This window comes from Talpa occidentalis, unplaced genomic scaffold (assembly GCF_014898055.3).
Source record: "Talpa occidentalis isolate TD23 unplaced genomic scaffold, MPIMG_talOcc4v2.1 talOcc4.10, whole genome shotgun sequence".
In the NCBI taxonomy this organism is placed as follows: Eukaryota; Metazoa; Chordata; class Mammalia; order Eulipotyphla; family Talpidae; genus Talpa; species Talpa occidentalis.
In genome coordinates, this window is record NW_023600993.1 from 86,380,447 (window position 1) to 86,404,370 (window position 23,924).

General features: G+C 44.9%; 1 protein-coding gene across 1 annotated transcript in view; it reads right to left on the reverse strand.

Annotated features, from left to right (window-relative positions):
- Nucleotides 1-2,979: 2,979 nt before the first annotated feature.
- Nucleotides 2,980-23,924, reverse strand: part of CHMP4B (charged multivesicular body protein 4B) — a 42,749-nt gene continuing 21,804 nt past the window's right edge. Inside the window, exons 2-5 of the mRNA XM_037496732.2 lie at nt 9,145-9,322; nt 6,249-6,363; nt 5,077-5,203; nt 2,980-3,849 (exon numbers count right to left, since the gene is read on the reverse strand). Coding sequence (XP_037352629.2) covers nt 3,785-3,849; nt 5,077-5,203; nt 6,249-6,363; nt 9,145-9,322 — 485 coding nt within the window. The 3' untranslated portion in view covers nt 2,980-3,784. The remainder of the gene's footprint in view (nt 3,850-5,076; nt 5,204-6,248; nt 6,364-9,144; nt 9,323-23,924) is intronic.

Here is a 23,924-nt window from a genome sequence, read left to right on the forward strand (position 1 = left end):
CCCAACATTTGGTTACTTTTAGAATGGGCACTTCTAGAGTCTCCAAGGCTGCCCCTCCCCCCCCACCATGGCTTGGAAGGGCTGGGGTGAGGGTGGAAGGGAAAAGGCTGGATTATTGTGCCTCTGCTGCTGCTCACAAGCTCTGTGACTTTGAACAAGTCACTCTATTTCTGAGACAGTTTTTTCAGCTGTAAAATAGGGCGAGTGGGCCCTGCCCTGAAATACTTGCATGGACTGAACGTGGCAATGCTGATTAAGTGCTTGCTTTCGTAAAGGCTCCATGAATGTTTGTCACTCCTTCAGGGTTTTTCTTGTTGAAAACCAGAGTCCAAGAGAGTAACTTCAACTGTGAACAGAACACATTTCTGCTCTGAAAAGGGACCTTTGCTTCAGTCCAGACTGGGAATTTGGGCCTAGTTTAGCCAGGGCTCATGAAATCTAGTTTGGGATTGGTGCAATCTGGGCTCCATAACCCACAGGTCTGCACTTCTATCCCAGAGCCACCTAACTCCTCCGTTGCCTGAGCAAGGCCAGGATGCAGCTTAGCGGAAAGGAAGCAAGCTGTTTCTGCAGGCCAAGTACCCAAGGCAGACAGGAAGAGACCTAGATTAGGATATGAGAGCTGTGTTGATGTCTTAGCTCTGCTTGTACTTGCTATGGGATATGAAGCACCTCAGGACCTCAGTCTTCCCATCTGTAGTTCATTTCATATTTGAAATGTTGCCAATGGGAGGAGAATTCTGTGTGATAATATGGAGACAAAAAGGGAGGTGAATATGAAGGCCAGACCATGGAGGGTCCATATAAGCCATTTTTTAAAAAAAATATTTATTTTTATACAAGAACTGGGGTACAGGCCAGAGGTGCGGGAGGATGAGAGAATTCACCAGAGACAGAGCGAGGAGCAGAACAGGCAAATGGGACAAAAACACTGCTGAGGGGAGCAGCGGGCGAGGCAGGAGAGGTCTGCTGCGCCATGTGGGTATCTCCCTAGACAGCTTCACAGTGCTGCGCTCAACCCGCTGCACCACCCGGGAGGCCCAAACCATTCTATTTTGACCTTGTAAACCTGTGTTCCAAATCCTACAGCAGAATTACCCATGAGATTTGTTAAAATGCAAATTCTTGGGTCCTGTTCTGGGGTGAGGCCAGTGGAGTGTATTTCTAATGATTTCCCTGTAATTTTTTTTTAAATATTTTTTTTAAGATTTATTTATGCATTCAAGAACTGGGGCAGGCCAGAGGTGCAGGGGGTGAGAGGATTCACCAGAGACAGAGTGGGGAACAGAACAGGCAGATTGACTGAAACACACTGCTGAGGGGAGCAGCTGGCAAGACAGGAGAGGTCTGCTGAGTAGCTCCCTGGCTGGGGATCGAATTCATGCTGCAGTGGCTGCCATAGTGCTGACACTTAACCTGGGTGGACCAAGGTTCCCTGTAATTCTTACCTTTACTTTCCAACCTCTGAAAAGAGGGCAGAGGTAAATGGAGGGAGCTGAAATGAACACGTCGTGACTCCACTGCTTTTGAGAATCAGTAATCTCACATCTGTCTGATGTTTGGTGTCTGCCTCTTGTGAACACTTGGTACCACCTACTTCACCACTATCCCTTTTTCTTCCTTCCTAAAAGAAAGGACTCGTTGACTAAGTTTTGAGTGAGTTGGTACATGTCTTTACTGCTTATACCAGTCAGTTGATGCTTCTGCTACTTGTGACCAAGGATTCCAGACACAGTAATTTCTCTCTCCAGCTTGACTAAGAAACTCCTGAGAGTGGGAAAGACTGGGTATGACTGAACACTGTATCCCACAAGCCTGGCACATGTCCCACATCTATTAATAGCAGAAAGTACTATTTTTCATTATTCCCCAGACACTGCTCTGGACCTGGTTTTGGGCTTGCTAGAGCTGGATGGCTGGGCCTGAGAACTCCCAGACCTGAGGTGAGAAGGCCCTGAGGCAGTTTATGAGAAAAGCTTAAGAATGTCCAGCATGGATCTCACCCACAGTGACGCCCAGGAGTCACACCAATGCAGGCTGGGAAGGCAGATGCTGGCAGTAATAGGCATTACAACCAGATTCTTCTTGGGCTGGAAATAAGGATATTGTGTAAATAACCAGACAGGACCAACCTCCACACAAGTCATGAATCCAACCACTGTGGTCAAGTGCCAAATATGAGTGTAGGCACACCTTAGAGCAATGACAGTTGGGGAACACAGCATGGGCTGTTTCTCAGGTAGGACCTCTGAAATGATCTGGTCTTGTGTCCTGGTCTCACAGATGGGAACATGAGATCTGGGTGGGACCAGTGGTTAACAGTAGTGTTCAATTGTGAACTCAGGTTGCTTTCCACTGTAAGAGATTTGGGGATGGACAATGGAGAGGGATCCTTTCAATTCTGCCACTTTGCATGCAGAATTAAGGGTGAAGATGCGTATGTTGACTTTTCTGAAGGAGAGGGTCCACAGCATTCATCAGCTTCTCAAGGGGGCATAAGAATAAAGAAAAAGGGAGTGAGTAGAAGAGGTTGTTGCACAAAGTCATACAGAAAGTCACAGGAGGCCTCGGGCTACCACTGTGTCCTAGAGTCTTAGTTATTGCCCGACACTTCCTCCCCACAGGTAAGGCCATTTTCTTCAATGTGGCTGATTGGTTAATGCATCAGATGGGCCGAGTCAGTAGGAGCCCCAGGGTTTCCAACAGGTGGAAGCTCTGTTGTCCTGCTGGCATCACTCATGGATGCTGATAGCGAAGGACGAGGGAATTTGGTTGTCAATGCACTCAGCGCCACAGATTCAGTCTCCAGAACCTAAACACACTTATAGTAACACAGGCTCTGCTCTTTGGTTCAGGCTGTTGATGTGCATCAAGCTCAAGTCTTCCATACATCTCCACAGCTCCAGGGGACACCATGCTGACCTGGAAAGGGTCTACTCCCAAAGCAAATGACAACTAATTGAACACAACAGCAAAGTATGAAAATTAATCGAGATATTTAATAGACAGTGCAAACCATAATTTCATCTGAATATAAATGTATGCACATGTTTCCAATGAGTTATCTATCAGTTATCACAAACAGCAACAAGGACCTTAGAGCTATGTTAGAAAAATGTATAGCTGGAATTTAATTCTAACAATCTCACTTGCTCTCAAGAGAACACCATCCATTTCAAATCAGTGTCACAAACTCCAAAAGACCAGGGGAGCAGGAGTGAGGAGTGGGCCAGAGTGGTAAACACAGGGGCCAGTCACAGGTGATGGAGAGAAATACAGTTCTTGAGGAAACCAAATCAGATGCATTATTACAGCTAAGAACAAGGAAAAGCCTATGGCTTTTAAAAAACGACTTTTCTGCCAGTACCATACAAGTCTTACAAAGAGATGTGCGACAAGTCAACAGACTTAAAAGGACAGAGGCTACATTTTCAGATCATTTAAACTGCAAACGGTCGACCCTTTCCATTGAGGTTCAGCAGTGGAGTTAGCGTAGTCCAGAAGCTCAATGTTGGATTTGCAAATACAGTTTATTTTACAGAAATTCAACATTATAAACAGCAGGCACCTCCCACCCCGCCCGCCCCCCCTCCCCCCAACCCATCCCGCTGGGTGCAGACCATGCTATGCAGAGAGTGAGCAGCGATGTGGCCGTACTGCTTTGGAGGGAGATTCAAGAGCGATGGAACCTGCCTGCACCACGTCCTGCCTGCCCTGCACACGCACACGCACGCCTGCTGCGCAGGCCACCAGAGTCTGTCTGGCCCAGCCTGCACTGGACCAGTTACATGGACCCAGCCCAGGTCTCCAATTCCTTCATGTCATCATCTTCCTCTTCCTTCTTCTTGGCTGTATAAAGAGAAAAAGGGCTTTTAGGAGACCTGCTGCTTGCTCTCAACGCACCCCAGCTGGGAGCCAGGGCTGTGCTACATGGCGTCTGCTGGCAGCCAGCTTCCTCTCCAGGCTGCGGCAGACCGCTTCTCTGTGCCTAAACCTGCAACATAAACTCCTGGTTAAGCACTTTCCCCAGGCCACTCCCTCCTGTGCAGGGCCTCACAAAATAAGGATTATACATCGAGAGCCCCTAAGGATTTCCTGAGGCCTCCAGTCCCAGACCATCCATGGTGAGGGAGAGCAGTAAGAGCCCAGAAGACAACTAATCCTCGACAGCCCTCCACTCCCCTCAAGTGGCTCAAACCACCACTGCACACCCACAGGCAGCTTTCTGGACAGCATTTCGACAGCACTGCTCACAGCTCTCCAGGGAGCTCACTTGACTGCAGGGGCCATCTCCCCTGGATATGCGGGAGACTGAGCTGACTACGGCCTGGCCGCACTTGTTCCCCGAAGTCTCCAGGCCAAATCAAATTGCTTCACCTGTTCTATAGGAATACGTTGTAGAATATTACCAAAGGGTGAAATGATGTGGGAGTGGAGAGGGAGAAGAGGCAGGAAATGAAAATTTTATAGAACCAGGTTTCCAAAGCTGTTTCCTTCTCAAAGTGGTCGTCTCAGGGCCTGGGCTTTCCCCCCCAGACAGCGCAGGAGACCACATGGGACGTGAGAGCCCTCCTGGACTTCAACTCTCATACTTTCTCCCAGTGCCTGGGCCTTTCCCTTTTTTTGGCCACCCAGGGAAAATTATTCTAGAACAGTGGTTCTCGACTGGTGTGTGTGTGTGCGCACGCGACTGGGGTGTGTGTGTGTGTGTAAATCCCAGGACATCTGGCAATATTTGGTGACATTTTTGGTTGTCACAACTTGGGGAGGGGGTGCTACTGCCATCTAGAGGCCACAGCCATTATTATTAAGTATCCACAGTGCACAGGACGGGTGCCCTCCTACTCCTCCCATAGAATGACCTGGTTAGGTTAGTAGTGCCAAGGTTAAGAAATCCTATTTCTAGAGCGAAACTAGGAATGGGCAGGTAAAAATGTCTCTGCAGCCACCACAATAGATCCTATCTAGTTCTCAATGCTGTGCAAACTCAGAACCCACACTGAGGCAAACCACCCACAAGATTACCCACCACATGGTGTCACAGATGTGTAGTGACTCTGGATAAAGAGTACTCACTGGGTTTTGATGGAAGGGTTATAGAAGGAACATTTGGTAGAGGGACTGTTTCGGGTCCACTGATTTCCAGCAAATTCTTGTCTAGTTCCTCCTGTTCTAGTTCTTCTAATTCTGCCATGAGCTCATCCTGGTAAAAGGAAACAAAACAGTGAAACAGATGCACCTGGGAAGCCCAGTTCCTGCAGCAGTATCTCTTGATTGATGGCTCAGAACCCTCCTCCGGAGAAGTGAATCCCCCCACCTCCCCTGAAGAGGTCAGACGAGAGATGAATTCCAGGCCAATGCTCTATGACTCAACTAACCCAACATATGCTCTACTGGTGAACATACAGACTATCAAGCAATTACTGATGTCTACATCTGGTGTCTTATAATAGGCTGTAAAATATTTAGAAGGGTTGTATCTTTTCATTCCTATTTATCTCAGAACTGGGCACACTGAGTCAATATTCTGAAATGTTTGCTAAACTGAAAGTAACTTGACCAGTCTATCAAAGTCCACTCTGAAACTATGAAAACCCTGGTGCTGGGAGCCAAAGGTAAGAGTCACAGGCTGTCTTCTCAATTATACAAGTGAGAATCTGATAGGACAAGGAGTGAGGCTTAGCAGAGAGAGTCTTCATTGAACTCAAATCTAAGGCAGAATGCAGTAGCCTCACAGGGACTTTGTTGCATTTTTAAAACCCAAGAAACCAAGGTCCCAATTGCTATAGCAGAAATTGGTAGGTGGCAAAGTTCCAAACAGATGGCTCAGGAGCCAGATGTAAATGCTCCTTTTGTGGTTTTACCTTTCCCTCACATTAGCGTTGTCTAAAGGCAAATCCTGTTAACTTCTCCAGGGCATGGTCACCTTGGTTGCCCCAGCTTTGAGCCCAGGGCCCACCAAAGAAAGGTGCAGAGTAACTGCTTCCTGAAACCAACCAGCAACCTGAGGCCTATTGAGGAGTCCCAACAAAACAGTTCCTTTACTCCACCTCCTAACCCAGACAGTGAATGTATCCCTAAAAATCTAGAACTAGTAAGGGCTAATACTATGCCCTACTTATGTCTAAGTCTTTGGAGGGATGAGACTGGTGATTTCCAGACCGCATGCCCCAGGTTGAGAACCTGCAACAACACATCAGAGGGTGACCCGGGAGTCGCTGTATAGACATGTGACCCAACACACTCACCTCATCAAACTCTTCTCCAAACCCAACAGGCTTTGAAATAGCTGTTGAAATCTCTTCTGCCAGTTCTTGCTGGTCAGCAATGTCCTGCATTAACTCATCAACTTTATCGATGTCCCTTTAAATAAATAGACAGATGTCATATTAGATGATCAGTCTGTGTAAAGATGGGCCTCACTGGTGGCGCAGGGGTTAAGGACACAGTGCTATCAAGCGATCACCAGCCACTGCGGCTTGAGTTTGATCCCCAGCCAGGGAGCTGAAACACATGGCACAGCAGACCTCTCCTGTCTCCCCTGCTGCTTCCCTCAGCAGTGTATTTCAGTAGATCCGCCTGTTCTGCTCCCCACTCTGTCTCTGGTGAATCCTCTCACCCCCGCACCTTTGGTCTATATCCCAGTTCTTTTTTTTTTTTTAAAAAAGATTTTATTTATGCATACAAGAGCTGGGGTACAGGCCAGAGGTGTGGAGGGTGAGAGGATTCACCAGAGACAGAGCAGGGAACAGAACAGGCAGATTGACTGAAGTACACTGCTGAGGGGAGCAGCGGGCAGTCAGGAGAGGTCTGCTGTGCCATGTGGGTTGCTCCCTGGCCAGCCGCGGGGATCGAACTCATGCTGCAGAGGCTGCGGATTGCTTCATAGTACGGTGCTTAACACCTTGAGCCACCAGGGAGGCCCCTACACCCCAGTTCTTATATGCAAGCCCAGTCACACACCCAGTTCTCTATGTGTGTATCGAAATAAGCGCTCAAATTCTTATGTGTATAAATAAAAATCTATAAAAGACTGTCTGTGAGGTGGGAACAGAAACCCCACTCTACATAGTCTGCTTCCCAGCTTCACCCCCTACAATTAATCCTGTGAATCTTTATTTCCTTCTTTTTCCCCTTTAAGAATCATAGTATCAACAGGGTGGAAGAATCCTTAGATCAGCTATTCCAACAACCCTGAAGAAATGAGGCAAAGTTAAGTGCCACAATCACAGTCTCTTATGCAAGCTAGTAACATGTCAAATGAGAACATGGAGCCTTAACTCCTGGGTCAGTAAGTCTTCTTCAAGCTTAAGGGAACTCTGTACAGGGGGCAGTATAATCATAAATCATAAAGTACAGCTATGCCACCTGACAGGCCCTTCCCATCTATCCAAATCCATTTTTGGCCCTAAAGGAATGCTCTGTACTAGGTGCTAGGTATCTAGAGGACCAGAAATGACGCAGACATGGACTTCACTCAGGAAGCTCAGAACAATGAACTCTCAGATAACACCTCATTTATTTGTTTTTTTTTTTTTTTTTAAGATTTATTTATTTATTTATTTATTTATTTATTCATACAAGCACTGGGTACAGTCAGAAGCGCGGGAGGGTGAGAGAATTCACCAGAGTCAGAGCAGGATGCAGAACAGGCAGAAGGACCGAAGTACGCTGCTGAGGGGAGCAGCGGGCGGCAGGAGAGGTCTGCGCGCCATGTGGGACCCTCCTCTGGTGGCCGGGGAGCAGCCGGGGATCGAACCGGCACTGCAGAGGCTGCGGGCAGCTTCGCAACCCCGCGCTCAACCGCTGCGCCACCGGGGAAGCCCCACCTCATTTATTTGAATACAACTTTTCCTACAAACCCACATTTCTAGAGCAGGGACCAGTAGGATTTTTCTGTAAAGTACCAATTTTAGAATTTGCAGTCTATACACATGATCTCTCACAAATACTCAACCCTACTGTGTCACACAAAAGACATATATAAATTAATGGGCAAATAGTGTTTCAGTAAAACTTTATTTACAAAAACTTTACTGGCAAAAACAGGCTGCATTTTGCCAATCCCTTTTCTAGTGAGCACTCAGAAGGAAGCAAAAAAGGCCTCTAAGCACTCCCACATACATGCTGCCGATTGAAGCAGAATTCCAAATGCAAAATTTGTTCATGAGAGGCCTTCATTTGGCTCTAGTGTTACCTTGGCCTTTCATTATAACTGCAACAAGCTTGTTCATATAGTTTCTTAGACCACTATAAGTGAGAAGTAGCTATGCAAAGACAGGAATACTGAGGTCAAGCACATTGTCAACGTAATAGTCTAAACCGAAAGCAAGAGGAGAGGCAGAAAATTCCATTAACAGCAGACATAAGAGATCAGAAACCCTTGGAAGTACTTTTCAAGGCACCTGACAGTGTGATGAAAAAGTCATGGACCTTAAATTCTAATCAATTACTTCTAACCCTAGTCCTAGCCAAGGGAATATATTTATACATATATGCCCAAGCTCATATATAACCCAAGGAAGTCAAGTCCCATCAAGCTTGCCTACCTTGGTAATCAGAGGTCTGGGTGAGAGGACCTTCTAAGACCTTTCCAGACTGAAACTCTAAGCTCACCACAATAATCCTGAATTACACAGAAAATACTGTTTCATTCCATAAGATCTGCTTCCAAGGCAGCAGGAGACATAATCCATTTTAGGAGTTCCAAAAACAGAATGCAAATTAAAATAAACTCAGGGGCCTCCCTGGTGGCGCAGGTGGTTGAGCACAGCACTGTGAAGCTGTCTGCAGCCTTTGCATGCCAGTTTGATCCCCTCCGGCCGTGGAGATATCCACATGGTGAGCAGACCTCTCCTGTCTCGCCCGCTACTCCCCTCAGCAGTGTAGTTCAGTCAGTCAGTCTGCCTGTTCTGTTTCCCACTCTGTCTTTGGTGAATCTTCTCACCCTCCCGCACATCTGGCCTGTACCCCAGTTCTTGTATAAATAAATAAATCTTAAAAAAAAAACAAACAAAAACTCAGGGGCTGGCACGGATCAGTCAAGAGATCTATCCACCAAGGCCATGGCCTCAGCTTGAGGCATTCCAGGGTCAGCATTGCTCCATGCTGGGTGCCCCCCTCCACTAGCAGGGGACCACTTACATGTTGTCGTGGGCAGCCTTCATGGCTTTGGCGGCATAGCCCATATTCTTGAGCACCTCAGTGTTGGTATTAGCGTTCTCTAGGGCCTCTCGCTGGAACTCAATCGTTGAGAGTGTACCATCGATCTGTGCCAGCTGCTTTTCGTACCTCTTCTTGCGCTTCAGTGCCTGGAGGGCAGCTGCATGAGAGAGAAAAACAGGGTTTCAGAGAGCCAGATACAAGGTGATGTCCACAGTTCAGCTGAGTCTTCACCCTAATTGTAATGGATGTATCTCAGTTGCTTCTATTGTAAGAGAGATTGGCTAATAATCTCTTCTACACAAGAAACACATTCAATTTCAAAACTATACAAAATTCACATCCTTCAAAATACAGCCAAGCTGGGCCTCCCTGGTGGCCTAGGGATTAAGTCGCAGCGCTACCACTGAGACAGCCCACATCGACGGCCTGAGTTCGATCCAAAGACAGGGAGGTAATCCACACATGGCGCAGCAGACCTTTCCTGTTTTGCACGCTGCTCCCCTCAGCAGAGTATTTCAATCTATCTGCCTGTTCTGCTTCCCACTCTGTCTCTGGTGAATCCTCTCACCAACTGCACCTCTGGCTCACACCCCAGTTCTGCTACACAAAAAATAAAATCTTAAAAAATATATATATATAGCCAAGCACATGAGCAGAAGTTCACATCCTCTGGTCAACACACACAAATCAAAGCATGAGAAGGCACCCAAACAAAGAATGCATTTTGAGGTTTAACTGCCTTAGATTCAAACTCCAGCTCATAGACAGAGATAGGTAAGCTATTTTCCCATCCCTGAAAGGTTCATTTTAATAAGGAGTAAATGAGATAATATATGTAAACAAGCAATTATTTGGCAAGATTCTTTCGCTGTATTCCCCCAGGTCCATAAGGCAGGAAACATTCTTTCCTCCATCCTCACTGTAAGATATGCCTTTCTGATACTAGGAAAAGGTGCTGGGCAAACAGCCAGCTTCCTACCTGCAAGGTTGACTAGGTATCTTCCTCTCTGGGGATAGTTGATTTTTTTACCCCATCTCTCTCCTGTGTGTATTCTGAACTAGCTAAGAACTCCAAAGAGAAAGGTTATACATTTAATATTCCCATCAGAAACCTTCACACATGGGTCATGAGTAAAATAACCTTGAAACTAGACATTGGGTTAGCATTTGGGCAAAAATACGTGTGAACATAGTCATGGTACCTGAACCACTCTGTATTTTACAAACTTTTGGCAATGCTAGTAAACTAAAGGCTCACTGGAATCAATGTGCGAAGGTGAGTAAAATGCCACTCTTCCTACACACTAACACACTTAAAGTAAAACATCCTCCACTCCAACCTTATTTCTGACCATAGAAAGTTGGGTTTATCTGTTGCCCAAGCCTAAAGGGCTATGCCCAGGGTTTTACATAAATATATGCTAACTCTTAGTGCCCTGCCTGATACTTCTCCAAATTCCATGAGAAAAGTAAGTAGTGGGTTCTCATCACAAGAAAAAAAACTGTAACCACATATGGTAATGGGTAAACTCACTGTGGTCATCACTTTGCAACATACACAAATACCAAATCATTATGTTGTACACTTAAACTAAAAGAATGTTATATGTTTATATCAATGAAACTGGAGAAAAATGGGGGAAAAAACAAGTACTGGATCAATAGGAGTTCATCTAAACCAAATATTCAAAGAAGATGCTTCTAAGAAATCCCTTTCCCAAAGAATCCCAGTGTCATTCATAAACACAACTTCTCTAACAACTGAAATAGCACCCAAGCCAATAATCATTTAAGAGGTAAGAGGTAACTTTGAGATGGAAAGAAAAAATAGTCCTTGAATCTCCATATTTAATTATACCTTTGCTGGTTCCAAGAGAGTAATTACAGCAGCAGTTACAAAATCTAATAACCAGCTTTATTGGCTCTGAAAGCTGAAGCAAAAACAACTCCAACCACACTGAAATAAACATTGGTCTCCAGACAGTTGCTTCATTAGACATTCCAAACAGCTATTTGGAAGAAAAATAGAGAAGAGATACCCTAAGAAGCAGAGAGATCAGCTGAAAAGACATTCACCCAGGACTGGAAACTCCTTTGAGGCATTTGTTGTAGTGACTGTACAGAAACTGTTTTCAAAGAATGCACTGGATCAACGAAACTAGACAGGACGGTTCTTTCTCCTGTCTAGGCAGAGGCAGGTGACTTCTCTTTGAAGAGTTGTGAGTAGGGCAAGTTTTCCTGCCCCAACTTGGGCATTCATTACAGGGATCATTAGTCCAAGGTAGATCAACTGATGCTAAGAAGTCATAATGTATACTCATGACTCACATAGGCAGTTTCACACGTTGGGGAAAGAGTAACCAATAATATCCTTTCACTAAATGAGTGATCGTGTCCACAGTCCTTTCAAAGACCCAGGATTCTACTAACAGAATTTTAATTCAGCTAGCAGAAGGTACAAGGGCTGGGAGGGAAGGAGAGTGATGCTTCTTTCTTACTTTCAGCATGAACCACACAGCTAAAACAAACACACTCCAAAAGACACTTACACACAAATGCAACACTAAGTGATAATTCTGAAGAACCCTCAGCAGCCAGGTCATGGCAGGGCACTGGCAGGCAGGGGGCCAAGTGAAGCCCTGCTTTGTCTCCAGCAATCATTCAGATGGTCCTTGCCCATCATGCCCAGAAATAAAATGTTCAGGGTGCCCTCAGCCAGGAGAACCACAGCCATACCTCATGTCACTAGTTGTGTTTGCTGGAGTCACCTGTTATCTTCCCTGTGCATGCGGGCAACAAAAGACCCAAAATCAAAACAACACAGTTAACCAATGTCAAAGAAACCCACCCTTCTTTAGGGACAGTTATTAGTAACCATCTGTGGACCACAAGGCATCAGATATCCCACCAAAGTTTGACCAAATAAGAGTTTCAACATGCCATCAAAAGCAGAGGGGTTCAAAAGACTCCCAGGGATACTGAAGTCCAACCTGTCTCGGGAAAAATGATGCCCAGGAAAGTGACACAGCTTGCCTAGATCCTGTACTGAGTTAGAGGAAGAATCAGGACTAGAACATAGGTTTCTAGCCCAGGGCTCTTTCTACCACCTCAACTTTGTTATCTCCCATTAAGTTGCTATAAATAAACCAGCAGTTCCCCCTTCATCAGGAAAATAGTCTGCCTAATGCTCTTTCATCCAATTTCCAAACCCTGCCCTTTGCAAACCTCATTTAAAAGCTCATGCTGACACATGAAAGAAGTGGAAAGCTACTGAATATACTCTCCTAAGTCCCCAATTAGAAGAAAAAGAAAAAAGAATGGAAAAAAGATACTAGTGTGCCTGGTTCCAGAGTACACCCCCAAATGAGTGCTGCCGATCCTGCCTGCAGTTTCTGGGTTCTCATTTCTCTACCTTATTAAAAAAGGGGGCAGGAACAGTATGACTCTATAGGACCCACAGAAAGGTCTCAAGAAACCTAAATGCATCTTTAAGCCCAAACAGAGGCTGGTTGTGTCTGTCCCTCAATGTCCCAGGCTCACCTGCAGAAAAAGAGGGCCTCATTCCAAAAGCCTTGGCATGTTGCCCCTGACAATGCTGTCCTTATTCCCACATAACTGGGGAGTTTATGCTAGACGTGAAGACAGCACTTTTCAAGGAGCCTCCTTCTGTGATATATCTCCCTGTTCCCCTAACTTGCTCTCTGTGTCCTAGGGCTAATAGGCTCCATTTAGTGATGATAAAATAAGTACTTGTATATGAACAGGAAAGTGGTGTCTGAAACCCTGCTGACTTTATCAGCAAAAGCACAGGGAGTACAGGGAAAATTCTAGGGAGAAAAAAGGAAGTTGCGTATCTGTTTAATGAGAAATAAGATGAAAGAAATAACCCCCCCCCAGATCGACAATCTAATGAAATATAAAAGTGCTCCAAAATTATTTAAATAGTGTATATAAAATATGTTCTGTAAAAGGCAGATAAAGGCAGGTATGATAAAACACCACCAAACAAGCTCAGGAAATGCTGGATTACATTAAGTTACCATGGCCATTTAGGGAGTTTAGCTATCCAGCTATGAATTTCAGTTCTACTATCAGGTAAACCTTAAGCAAATTAGTTAACTTCACTAATCCTCAGATAATAATAATACTGACCTCAGAGTTATTGTGAGGATTAAAAATGAGATAGAATGTAAAGCTCCAGACACAAGGTCAGACATGTCTATGATATTACTAATGGAAGACTTCTCTCCAAGCCTATTTAAACAGCAAAAGAATTGTTACCACCACCACTCTCCCAAAAAATAGTTTGGGAAAAATCAATTTAAAACCACCTTGAGGGGCCTCCCCAGTGGCGCAGCGGTTGAGCGCTGGGTTGCGAAGCTGCCTGCAGCCTCTGCAGAGCCGGTTCGATCCCTGGCTGCTCCCCGGCCACCGGAGGAGGGTCCCACATGGCGCGCAGACCTCTCCTGCCACCCGCTGCTCCCCTCAGCAGTGTACTTCAGTCCTTCAGCCTGCTATGCTGCCTGCTCTGCTCCCCGCTCTGGCTCTGGTGAATTCTCTCACCCTCCCGTGCTTCTGACTGTACCCAGTGCTTGTATAAATAAATAAATAAAATAAATAAATCTTTAAAAAAAAAAATAAAATAAAACCACCTTGATTGGGCCTCCCCTGGTGGCGCAGGCAGTTGAGCACAGTGCTGTGGAGCTGTCCACAGTCTTTGCAGCGCCGGTTCGATCCCGGCCGGCTGGGGAGGGCCCCACACGGCATGGCAGACCTCTCCTGTCACACCCACTGCTCCCATCAGTAGTGTATTTCGTCAGTCTGCCTGTTCTGTTCCCTGCTCTGTCTCTGGTGAATCCTCTCACCCTCCCGTGCATCTGGCCTATACCCTGGTTCTTGTATAAATAAATAAATAAATCTTTAAAAAAAATAATAAAAAATAAAACCATCTTGATTATTCAGCCAACATAAGCTTCACCATTCTTAGTCTTGGCAGGTGCATACGGTACTGGAGCATAAAGAAAGAAGCACGAGGCTCGAAGTCAAAATATTGGCCCTGATACTGGCCTGGGCTAAGTTATTTCACCTCCTCACCAAGTGGGAAATGGAAATGACATCACTATTCCAATGAAAATAAGAAAGATAATCTCTTTGAAAATACTTAGCGTGAATATTCTCTTCATCTTGCCCATCTCTTACCCCCTTCTGTCTCTCTCTCCTAGTCTGTGTTCGACAATCTCCCTGTGGGTCTCTCGATTTTCCTGTCCCTGGCATTTTCCCCTAGCACTCTCCAAGAAAGAGCTGTGGCACAATGTAGAAAAATATATGGACAGCAGCTAGCATCTGTGAGTGGCTTCCTCAGAAACAGGCACCAGCACTGGTGTTTTACATGCTCAATGGATTGTCCCAACAACTTTATAAGTAGATATTTTTACTGTTCCATTTGACAGATTAGAAAATTGAGGCACCTGCCCAAGTCATTTGGTTAGGCAGTGATGGACCGGAGGGTGGTGGGCCAAGGCTGCCCATCTGCAAAAGGCAAGTTCCCACTCTCCACAAGAACACCTAGAACACCTACCCTGTAAGGCGCAGGCAGCTGGCTGGCTTCTGCTCGAGCCTGAGGATCTAAGAGTCTCCCGTGCTTTCCCCACCCAACAGGTTTCACAAACTAGCAGTCTGACAACAAGGGCACCAGAGGTAGCTCCATCTTCCCAGAAGCTCTTCACTAATTGGTAATACACGAAGGTTAAGTAGTAAAGGCATTTTTTATCTAGTGGGTTTCTTTTTTTTTTTTTAATTTATTTATGCATACAAGAACTGGGGTACAGGCCAGAGGTGCGGGGGTGAGAGGATTCACCAGAGACAGAGCGGGGAACAGAACAGGTGGATTGACTGAAATACACTGCTGAGGGGAGCAGTGGGCAAGACACGAGAGGTCTACTGTGCCATGTGGGTCAGCTCCCTGGCCTGGGATCGAACTCATGCTGCAGTGGCTGCGGATAGCTTGATAGTGCTGAGACTTAACCCCTTGTGCCATAGGGAAGCCCATTTTTGTCATATTTTTCTTTGTTATTCTCCACTAGGATACCTAGAATTTAAAAAACCAAAGGGTCCAGGGTTTGTATAAGTGATAGCGATCCTGGGACCTTCCCTGTGACTACATCTGGAGGGAAAGAGCAGAAACAGAGCGTAAGCAGCAGATTGTTCTAGGGTGTCCCAGAGAGAGACACCCGGGGCCATAGGGAGGAAGAGAAAATGGCAAAGGGGAGTCAGGCCCACCCAGGGAAATAGTGCAAAGCCTATGTGGCTGCCTCCTCCTGTTCCTAAAAGGGCAGCTGATGGCTTCCCACGGCTCTGCTGTGGCTGGGTTCAATTCAGTGGAGGTGTTTTACTTCCCAGACACAGCAGGAGGCCACGGGTTAGCTCCATGTGATCAGGGCAACTTAGGGCCAGCACTGAGAACTGAGAACTAGAACCTAGGGAAGGAAAGTGACAGCCCTTCATTACTGAGGGTTACTATGATTTGAGATCTAAGGTCAAGGTTCTTTCTGTACACCAACCATGTCATAGAAATTCACTTAAACAGCCATCAGAAGCTAAAACTGAGCACTCATGAGGCTCACAGATATGTTTTCATTGTCCTGTGTCTCAATATATAAATCTGAAAGTTATATATTTCACACAAAAATCCACCTTTTTGGCTTCCTCGTGAAGATGCAGATTATCTAGCAACAGTGAGCCCACATTGCTGTCTGGCAACCACTCAGTGGAGCTGAGTCCAGCCATCCTTTTAGAAGGGCACACATACTACAGTTCACCTCAGCATCAGTCACTGCCCACCACTGTATACCTTACTGTATATCTTTATTATATACCTGCATACATTATTCATTTACATGTCCTGACCACCCTAAAACACCTGGCATTAATCTTAAATCTGGAGGAAACCCTTAGGAGTTATCTGGGACAATCCCTTACTTTCAAGCAGTTAAAGTTATTCCCAATTTAAAGACAGGCAACTGGGGCCTCCCCGGTGGCGCAGCGGTTGAGTGCTGGGTTGCGAAGCTGCGAAACCTGCCGCCGCCATCTGCAGCGCTGGCGTGTAGACCCTCCAGCTGCTCCCTGCCCACTGGAGGAGGGTCCCACATGGCACGTAGACCTCTCCTGCCGCCCGCTGCTCCCCTCAGCAGTGTACTTCGGTCCCTCTGCCTGTTCTGCTCCCTGCTCTGGCTCTGGTGAATTCTCTCACCCTCCCACGCTTCTGACTGTACCCAGTGCTTGTATAAATATAAATAAATAAATAATATTTAAAAAATAATAATAATAATTAAAAAAAATAAAGACAGGCAACCGAAGTCACTAAAGCTCAAAACTTGCTCAAGGCCATAAAGTCAGAGGTAACATCCAAAGAAGAATCCAAACCAGGTATCCTGTCTCCCAGGACGCTGCTCCTTCCACTCTTCTAGGGGATACCAATATTCAGACAGAACCTGTAAAATGGGCCCTGTGATCCTAGATCTGCCTTTTAAATTTAACTCTGTCATGACCAAATTATGTCACTGAGAAAGGCCACTCGCTTCTTAGGATCTGTACTTCTCATCAAGGACACGAGAAGGGTTGATCAGATACTCCAAGTTCTTCCTTCAGTTTAGTAATACATGAATCTATATAGCTGTGAAATTGCCAGTAACTGGGTGAAACAAATACTGATTGACCCTGTGAAATCCTGAAAATGTAAGTAATATCAAATACACTTCAATTTCTGAGTATTTTGGATTTTCTTATCCAGTGAAATTAGTATCTCTCTTAACTGGTTTCACAAACTGAGTTAGAAAGAGCTGAGACTCCCTCCAACCCCTGAACTCAACAGTGCCAGCTGGGTGGAGGAGGATCCAACATTAGCCACAAAGATCATTTACAACATCATTTAGGAGAAATGATAACTAGTGTGTGACTCCAGATGCCCTCACCCTCCACTGCATTACAAGTTCTTTTTTTTTTTTTTTTTAAATAGAGGCATGTTTTTATTTATTTATTTGTTTGTTTGTTTTGTTTACACATGCACTGGGTACAGTCAGAAGCGCAGGAGGGTGAGAGAATTCACCAGAGCCAGAGCAGGGAGCAGAGCAGGCAGAAGGACCGAAACACACTGCTGAGGGGAGCAGCGGGCGGCAGGAGAGGTCTGCGCGCCATGTGGGACCCTCCTCCTGTGGCCGGGGAGCAGCCGGGGATCGAACCGGCGCCGCAGAGGCTGCGGGCCGCTTCGCAACCCAGCGCTCAACCGCTGCGCCACTGGGGAGGCCCCACTGCATTACAAGTTCTGACCGTGCTAATAACCTCCTCTGTCTGAAATTCCTCTATCCCGTCAGTCTTAAAAGATACCATAGCCGGGCCTCCCAGCCCCACAGTCATTTCTTCTCAGGCTTTCCACACCAAGATCCTTTCCCTCTTTTCAATTCCTAATGGTCAGTATGGAGCTCAAACCTTGATCCCCGGTTCTTTTCTCACATACTAAACGTAGCTAACACTTGTTCAGAGCCTTGCATTTTATTCCTTCATTTAATCCTCACAATAAGGAATTTATCTTAATAGCCCCTTTACAGATGAGAAGATTTGAGGCTGGAGAGATAAGTAAATTGCTAACCTCTCAAAGCTTGTGAATAACTGGCAGAGTCAGGATTCAAATCCACACTTCTGCTTGTAGTCAAGATAAAATGGTAGGGACTGGATTTATCCTCCCATCTAAGAGAAATAAAACATAGTTTTCAAGATACTGAACATCAGGCAAAAAAGGACAGTAATCCCTCAGAGATGTAAAATAAACCAGATGAGCCCTACAATCAACCCAGTTTATTACTTTGAGAGTTTCCAGACATCAACGCATGGAGAGAAGACCCTGGAAGCACCTGACACATTCCCTGAGTTGATGAGCTGAGTCTGGGGAGACCAAAGCGATAGGAGTCCAGAATTCGAGAGAGCTGTGGGGTGGGAAGTGGGGTAAATTCTGGAGATCTGCAGAAAGTCCCCCTCAAGTAGTTAGTAGAATACTGATCAGTGTAAGTGTGTGAAGAAAGTTCCTGAGGCCAGGAAAAGAACCACCTGAAAGGATCAGAGAACAGTACTCATATGGGGCGAGTTAAGAGCGTCTGCTCCTCAGCCATATTAGAAAGACCTCTTAATTCACAGGGGTTTGGGGTAGCATATTCAGAAAGGTCTTGTTTCAACAGTAGGGGATAACTAATCCTTTACCAGATAAGCATGGCTCTGGTTCCACCAATCTTAAAAGCAAGACCCAAAAGGACAAACTATTGCCATGGAAATTAAGCTCAAACAAAGCCTAAGAATATTTATAGGAAATTAGAAATATCCCATATCCAAAAAGGAAAAATTTACACTAGCAGTTCAATCAAAAGTTACATTCAAAGAAACAGGTGAACACGATCCATAATGTGGAGAAAAATCAATCAATTGCATGTACCCCTGAACTAAAATAGATGTTAGAATTAGTAAAAACTAAAGGAGACACACAGGAAGATGTTATTTTAAACACCCAAGTGAACTTTTAGACACTAAAATTACTGGATGGAATTAATAGTAGATTCGACACTGCAGAAGAAAAGATGTAAACTTGAAGACATAGCAACAGTAAATATCCAAAATAAAACAGAGAGAAAAAGAAATTTTTAAATGAACAGAGGATAAATGCTGTGGGATAAGTCCAAGCAGCCTATGTAAATATAACTGATTTTCTCAAAGGAGGAGGACAGATGAAAAAGTATTTCAAGAAACAATGGCCAAAATTTTTCCAATGTGGTAAAACTATAAGCCCAGGGGCTTCCCTGGTGGCGCAACGGGTTAAGAAACAACCTATGAAGCTGTTTGCAGCCTCTACAGCATGAGTTCGATCCCTGGCCTACCAGGGAGCAACCCACATGGCGCAGCAGACTTCTCCTGACTCGCCCGCTGCTCCCCTCAGCAGTGTACTTCAGTCAATCTGCCTTTTCTGCTCCCCACTCTGTCTCTGGTGAATCCTCTCACGCCCCCCCACACCTCTGGCCTGTACCCCAACTCTTGTATACATAAATTAATAAATCTTAAAAAAAAAAAACCTATAAGCCCATAAATCCAAGAAGCTCAATTAATCTAGCATTAAAAAAAAACAACAACATAAAAACTACCCCAAAGCACAGCATAATAAAATTGTTTAAAACCAGTATAAGAAAGAAATCTTAGGGTAAGGAACAAAGTGTAGAAAGGGTCCAGTGGACTATGGTAGAAGCCTTTGGGTATCTTGGTGGTGTGTGTGGTGTGGTAACACACATCTGCAGAGGTTTGAACTATATCTCTGAATCATACAGTGTTGCGTGACATTACTTCAATAAAAACTAATACAATTAAAAAAAAAGTATCATAATTAATGTAAAAAATAAATCTCAAAAGCAGCCAAAGGAAAAAATACACATTACATACAGAGTAACAAGAGCAAAAAAACTGATGGAGATTTCTCATAGGAAGCAATACTACCAAGAAGACAATGGAGCACTATTTTTAAAGTAACAAAAGAAAAGAAATACCAACCTAGAATTCTAAACTGAGAGAAATCTTTTAAAAACAAAGGCAAAATAGGGCCTCCCCCGGTGGCGCAGCAGTTGAGCCCTGGGCTATGAAGCTGTGCGCAGCCTCTGCAGCACCGGTTCGATCCCCGGCCGCTGGCGAGGGTCCCACATGGCGTGCAGACCTCTCCTGCCGCGCCCCCTGCTCCCCTCAGCAGGAGGGGAGCTGTTCTGGTCTGCCTGTTCTGTTCCCCAATCTGGCTCTGGTGAATTTTCTCACTTTCCCGCACTTCTGACAGTACACAGTGCTTGTACAAATAAATAAATAAAAAAAAAAAAAAAAAGATAAAAACAAAGGCAAAATAAAGGACTTTGCCAGACAAAGAAAGAAATGAAAACTAGAAGAATTCATTACCAATAGATTCACACTATAAAACATTTTAAAGTAAATCCATTAAATGGAAGGATAATAATAGCAGATAAAAATATAGCTCTACAAAGAGATGTAAGGAACACCAGATAAAAACAAGAATAAACAGGGCCTCCCCGGTGGCGCAGCGGTTGAGCGCTGGGTTGCGAAGCTGCCAGCAGCTTAGCGCCGGTTCGATCCCCGGATGCTCCCCGGCCACTGGAGGAGGGTCCCACATGGCGCGCAGACCCCTCCTGCCGCCCGCTGCTCCCCTTAGCAGTGTACTTCGGTCCTTCTGCCTGCTCTGCTCCCCCCTCTGGCTCTGGTGAATTCTCTCACCCTCCCGCGCTTCTGACTGTACCCAGTGCTTGTATAAATAAATAAATCAATCTTAAAAAACAAAAAACAAAAACAAGAATAAACAAACGTCTTGTTAATTATTTAAATCTCTTAAAAAAAACAAAATAATGTAGCACGGCACTTATATATAAAAGTTATAGGGACAATAATAAGCCAGGAGATGAGAAATGAGAGTGTACTAAATGTAAGATATTATATGCGAGGTGGTAAGATCACTTGAAAGTAAACTACAATAAGGTAAAGATATACATTATGAATTTTAAAGTACACTAAAATAATGAAAGAATTACAGCTGATAAGCCAACAAAGGAGCTAAAAGGAATCATAAAACAGCCTTGGGGCCTCCCGGTGGTGTAGGGGTTAAGTCTCAGTGCTATCACACTATGACCACTGCAGCCTGAGTTCAATACCAGGCCAGGGAGCTGATCCACACATGGCACAGCAGACCTCTCCTGTCTTACCCACTACTCCCATTAGCAGTATATTTCAGTAGATGCACCTGTTCTGCTCCCCCACTTTACTCGTGAATCCTTTCCCCACCCCCACCCCCACCTCTGATCTATTCCTCAGTTCTTCTATGCATAAATAAATCTGTAAAAAAAAAAAATAAAAAAAATTGGGGCTCCCCGTTGGCGCAGCAGGTTGAGTGCAGCTCTGTGAAACGGTCCTCAGTCTCTGAAGTGCGGGTTTGATTTCTGGCCAGCCAGGGAGATACCTGCATGGTGCAGCAGACCTCTCCTGTCTTGCCTGCTGCTCCCCTCAGCAGTGTCTTCAGTCTGTCCGTCTGCCTGTTCTGCTTCCTGCTCTGTCTCTGGTGAATCCTCTCACCCTCCCACGCCTCTGGCCTGTACCCCATCTCTTGTATAAATATAAATTTTTTTTAAAAAAAAAAAATTAGTCTAAAAAGGAAGGCAGAAAAAGAGAAAAAAATGTTAAGAACACGTGGAGACAAACAGAAAAAAAGACTAAGGTTACAGATTTAAATCTAATCATATCAGTAAGAATGATTAAATGCAACTTTGTAAACACCTCCTCAATTAAAAGGCAAATTATTGGGCCTCCCCGGTGGCGCAGCGGTTGAGCACTGGGTTGCAAAGCTGCTCGCGGCCTCTGCAGCGCTGGTTCGATCCCTGGCTGCTCCCCGGCCACTGGAGGAGGGTCCCACATGGCACGCAGACCCCTCCTGCCGCCCGCTGCTCCCCTCAGCAGTGTACTTCGGTCCTTCTGCCTGCTCTGCTCCCCGCTCTGGCTCTGGTGAATTCTCTCACCCTCCCGCGCTTCTGACTGTACCCAGTGCTTATACGTATGTATAAATAAATAAATAAATAAATAAATAAATAAATAAATAAATAAATAAATAAATAAATCTTTAAAAAAAAGGCAAATTATTGAATGGATTAAAAAATCCACCTATACTACCTACAATAAATGCTTCAACCATTAAAAAAAAGTAGATTAAAAGTAAAAGAATGGGGCCTCCCCGGTGGTGCAGCGGTTGAGCACTGGGTTGCGAAGCTGCCCGCAGCCTCTGCAGCACCGGTTTGATCCCCAGCCGCCGGGTGAGGGTCCCACATGGAGTGCAGACCTCTCCTGCTGCCCGCTGCTCCCCTCAGCAGTGTACCTCGTCACTCTGCCTGTTCTCTCCGCTCTGGCTCTGGTGAATTCTCTTACCCTCCCATGCCTCTGACTGTACCCAGTGCTTGTATAAATAAATAAATAAATAAATAAATAAATAAATCTTTAAAAAAAAAAAAAAAACTACAAAAAGAACAACAAGAGAAACCCAAAGTAAACAGAAGAAAGGGAATAATGATTAAATGAAAATCAATAATGAAAAACAGATGGATATTAACTAGACTTAGTGTGGAGACAATTTCACAATATACACATACATCTAATCAGTACGTTGTTGATCTGAGAAGATCAACAAAACTGAACTCCCAGGCAGACTGATGAGGAAATAAAATTTACCAGTAGTAGGGATGGTGGATGCGACAGCACTGCAGATAGATATTAAAAGAAAAAGAGACTATGATGAACAACTTCATGCCAATAAATTTCACAACCTAGACTGACAAATTCCCTGAACAACCCAAATCCATGTTCCTTCTCCTGTATCAGGAATTACACCTTGTTCATACTTTGCTATGTAACAGGGACAAAAAATGTTTATATAGTCCCAAAGCTGATGGAACCCACAAGCCACAGAGAGATGCACAATGTGATATGATGACAGAGATAAGCACAGGGCACTGTGGAACCCAGAGGAGGGGAATCTAATTTCTGAAGTTACCACACATTTTAAAAGACGATAAAGAGCAAGAGATATATCCCAGGCAGGAGGAGACATGAGAGAATGGGGGAGGGATTGAAGGAAGATAAAAGCCCAAGAGAGAAACTCAAGAACAGACTTGTATGTCTTATTAAGGAGCTGCTGGACTTTATCCCAGGATTAGAGGGAAGCCATTGAGAGATTCTAAGCAGGACAGGAACGTGATCAGATTTGCATTTCAGAAAGATCGTTCTGGCTTCTGGGGGCAGAAAAGACTGGTGACCAAATCCAGAGTTTGGATTTTAAGGGTCTAAACTAAGGCCAGAGCAGAGGCGCTGATTAGGATGGAATGAACTTGAGACATATCAAGAGGGAAGATTCCATGGCCTTGATCACCAGTTGGAATGTGAGAGGAAGGAAATGGAGAGGGAGACAGGAAAGACTCCAGCTAAGGAAGTCCCAGCCAGGGAGTCAGGAAAGGCTTCCTGGCTGGGGTGACCAAGCAGGTGACTGAGATAGAGATTTCTGAGACTAGTGACTGAGAGATAATGTGGAGCAAGAAGAGGGAAACCATTTTCACCAGACCTTTCCTTCCCTGCACCACCAGTGAGGCCTGAATAAATAAAAATAAATGTTAAAAAAATTATCTACCATTTATATGACTAATCAAAACAAAAAGGTAAGTAACTTAAATAAAATTGCCAATTTCTTCCTCATTGCCAAACATGAGTTATAGTTAAAACAGCTAACAGTTACTAAGAAGAACTTAACTAGGTCGGTCTCACCAGAGGAATAAAGACATTGACTGAGCTCCTCCCCCACCCACTAGGTTCCAGGCTGGATGCTCTTAGCTGTGGGTAATGAAGATCTTGGCTGGGACAGAGGTAAAGAGTCTGCCTTTGGGTTCCGTTCCCAGGCTGGGATGAAATGTTGTTTTTTTTTTTTTTTTCCTAACTGGCTTTTCTTCCTTGCTTCCATCTGAATTCATGCCAACAAGAGCCCCCTTCTGCCTGAGCAAGCATAAGAGCACCCTGGCAACTGAGATGACAACAGACACCTGGGGGATGGGGTAGTTTGTATATGGGGCACGTGAAAGCAGAGAAACACTTTCCAGTGGCTTTCCCAAGCAAGAGAGAAAACCAAACCAGCTTTTTTCCTTTTAGAA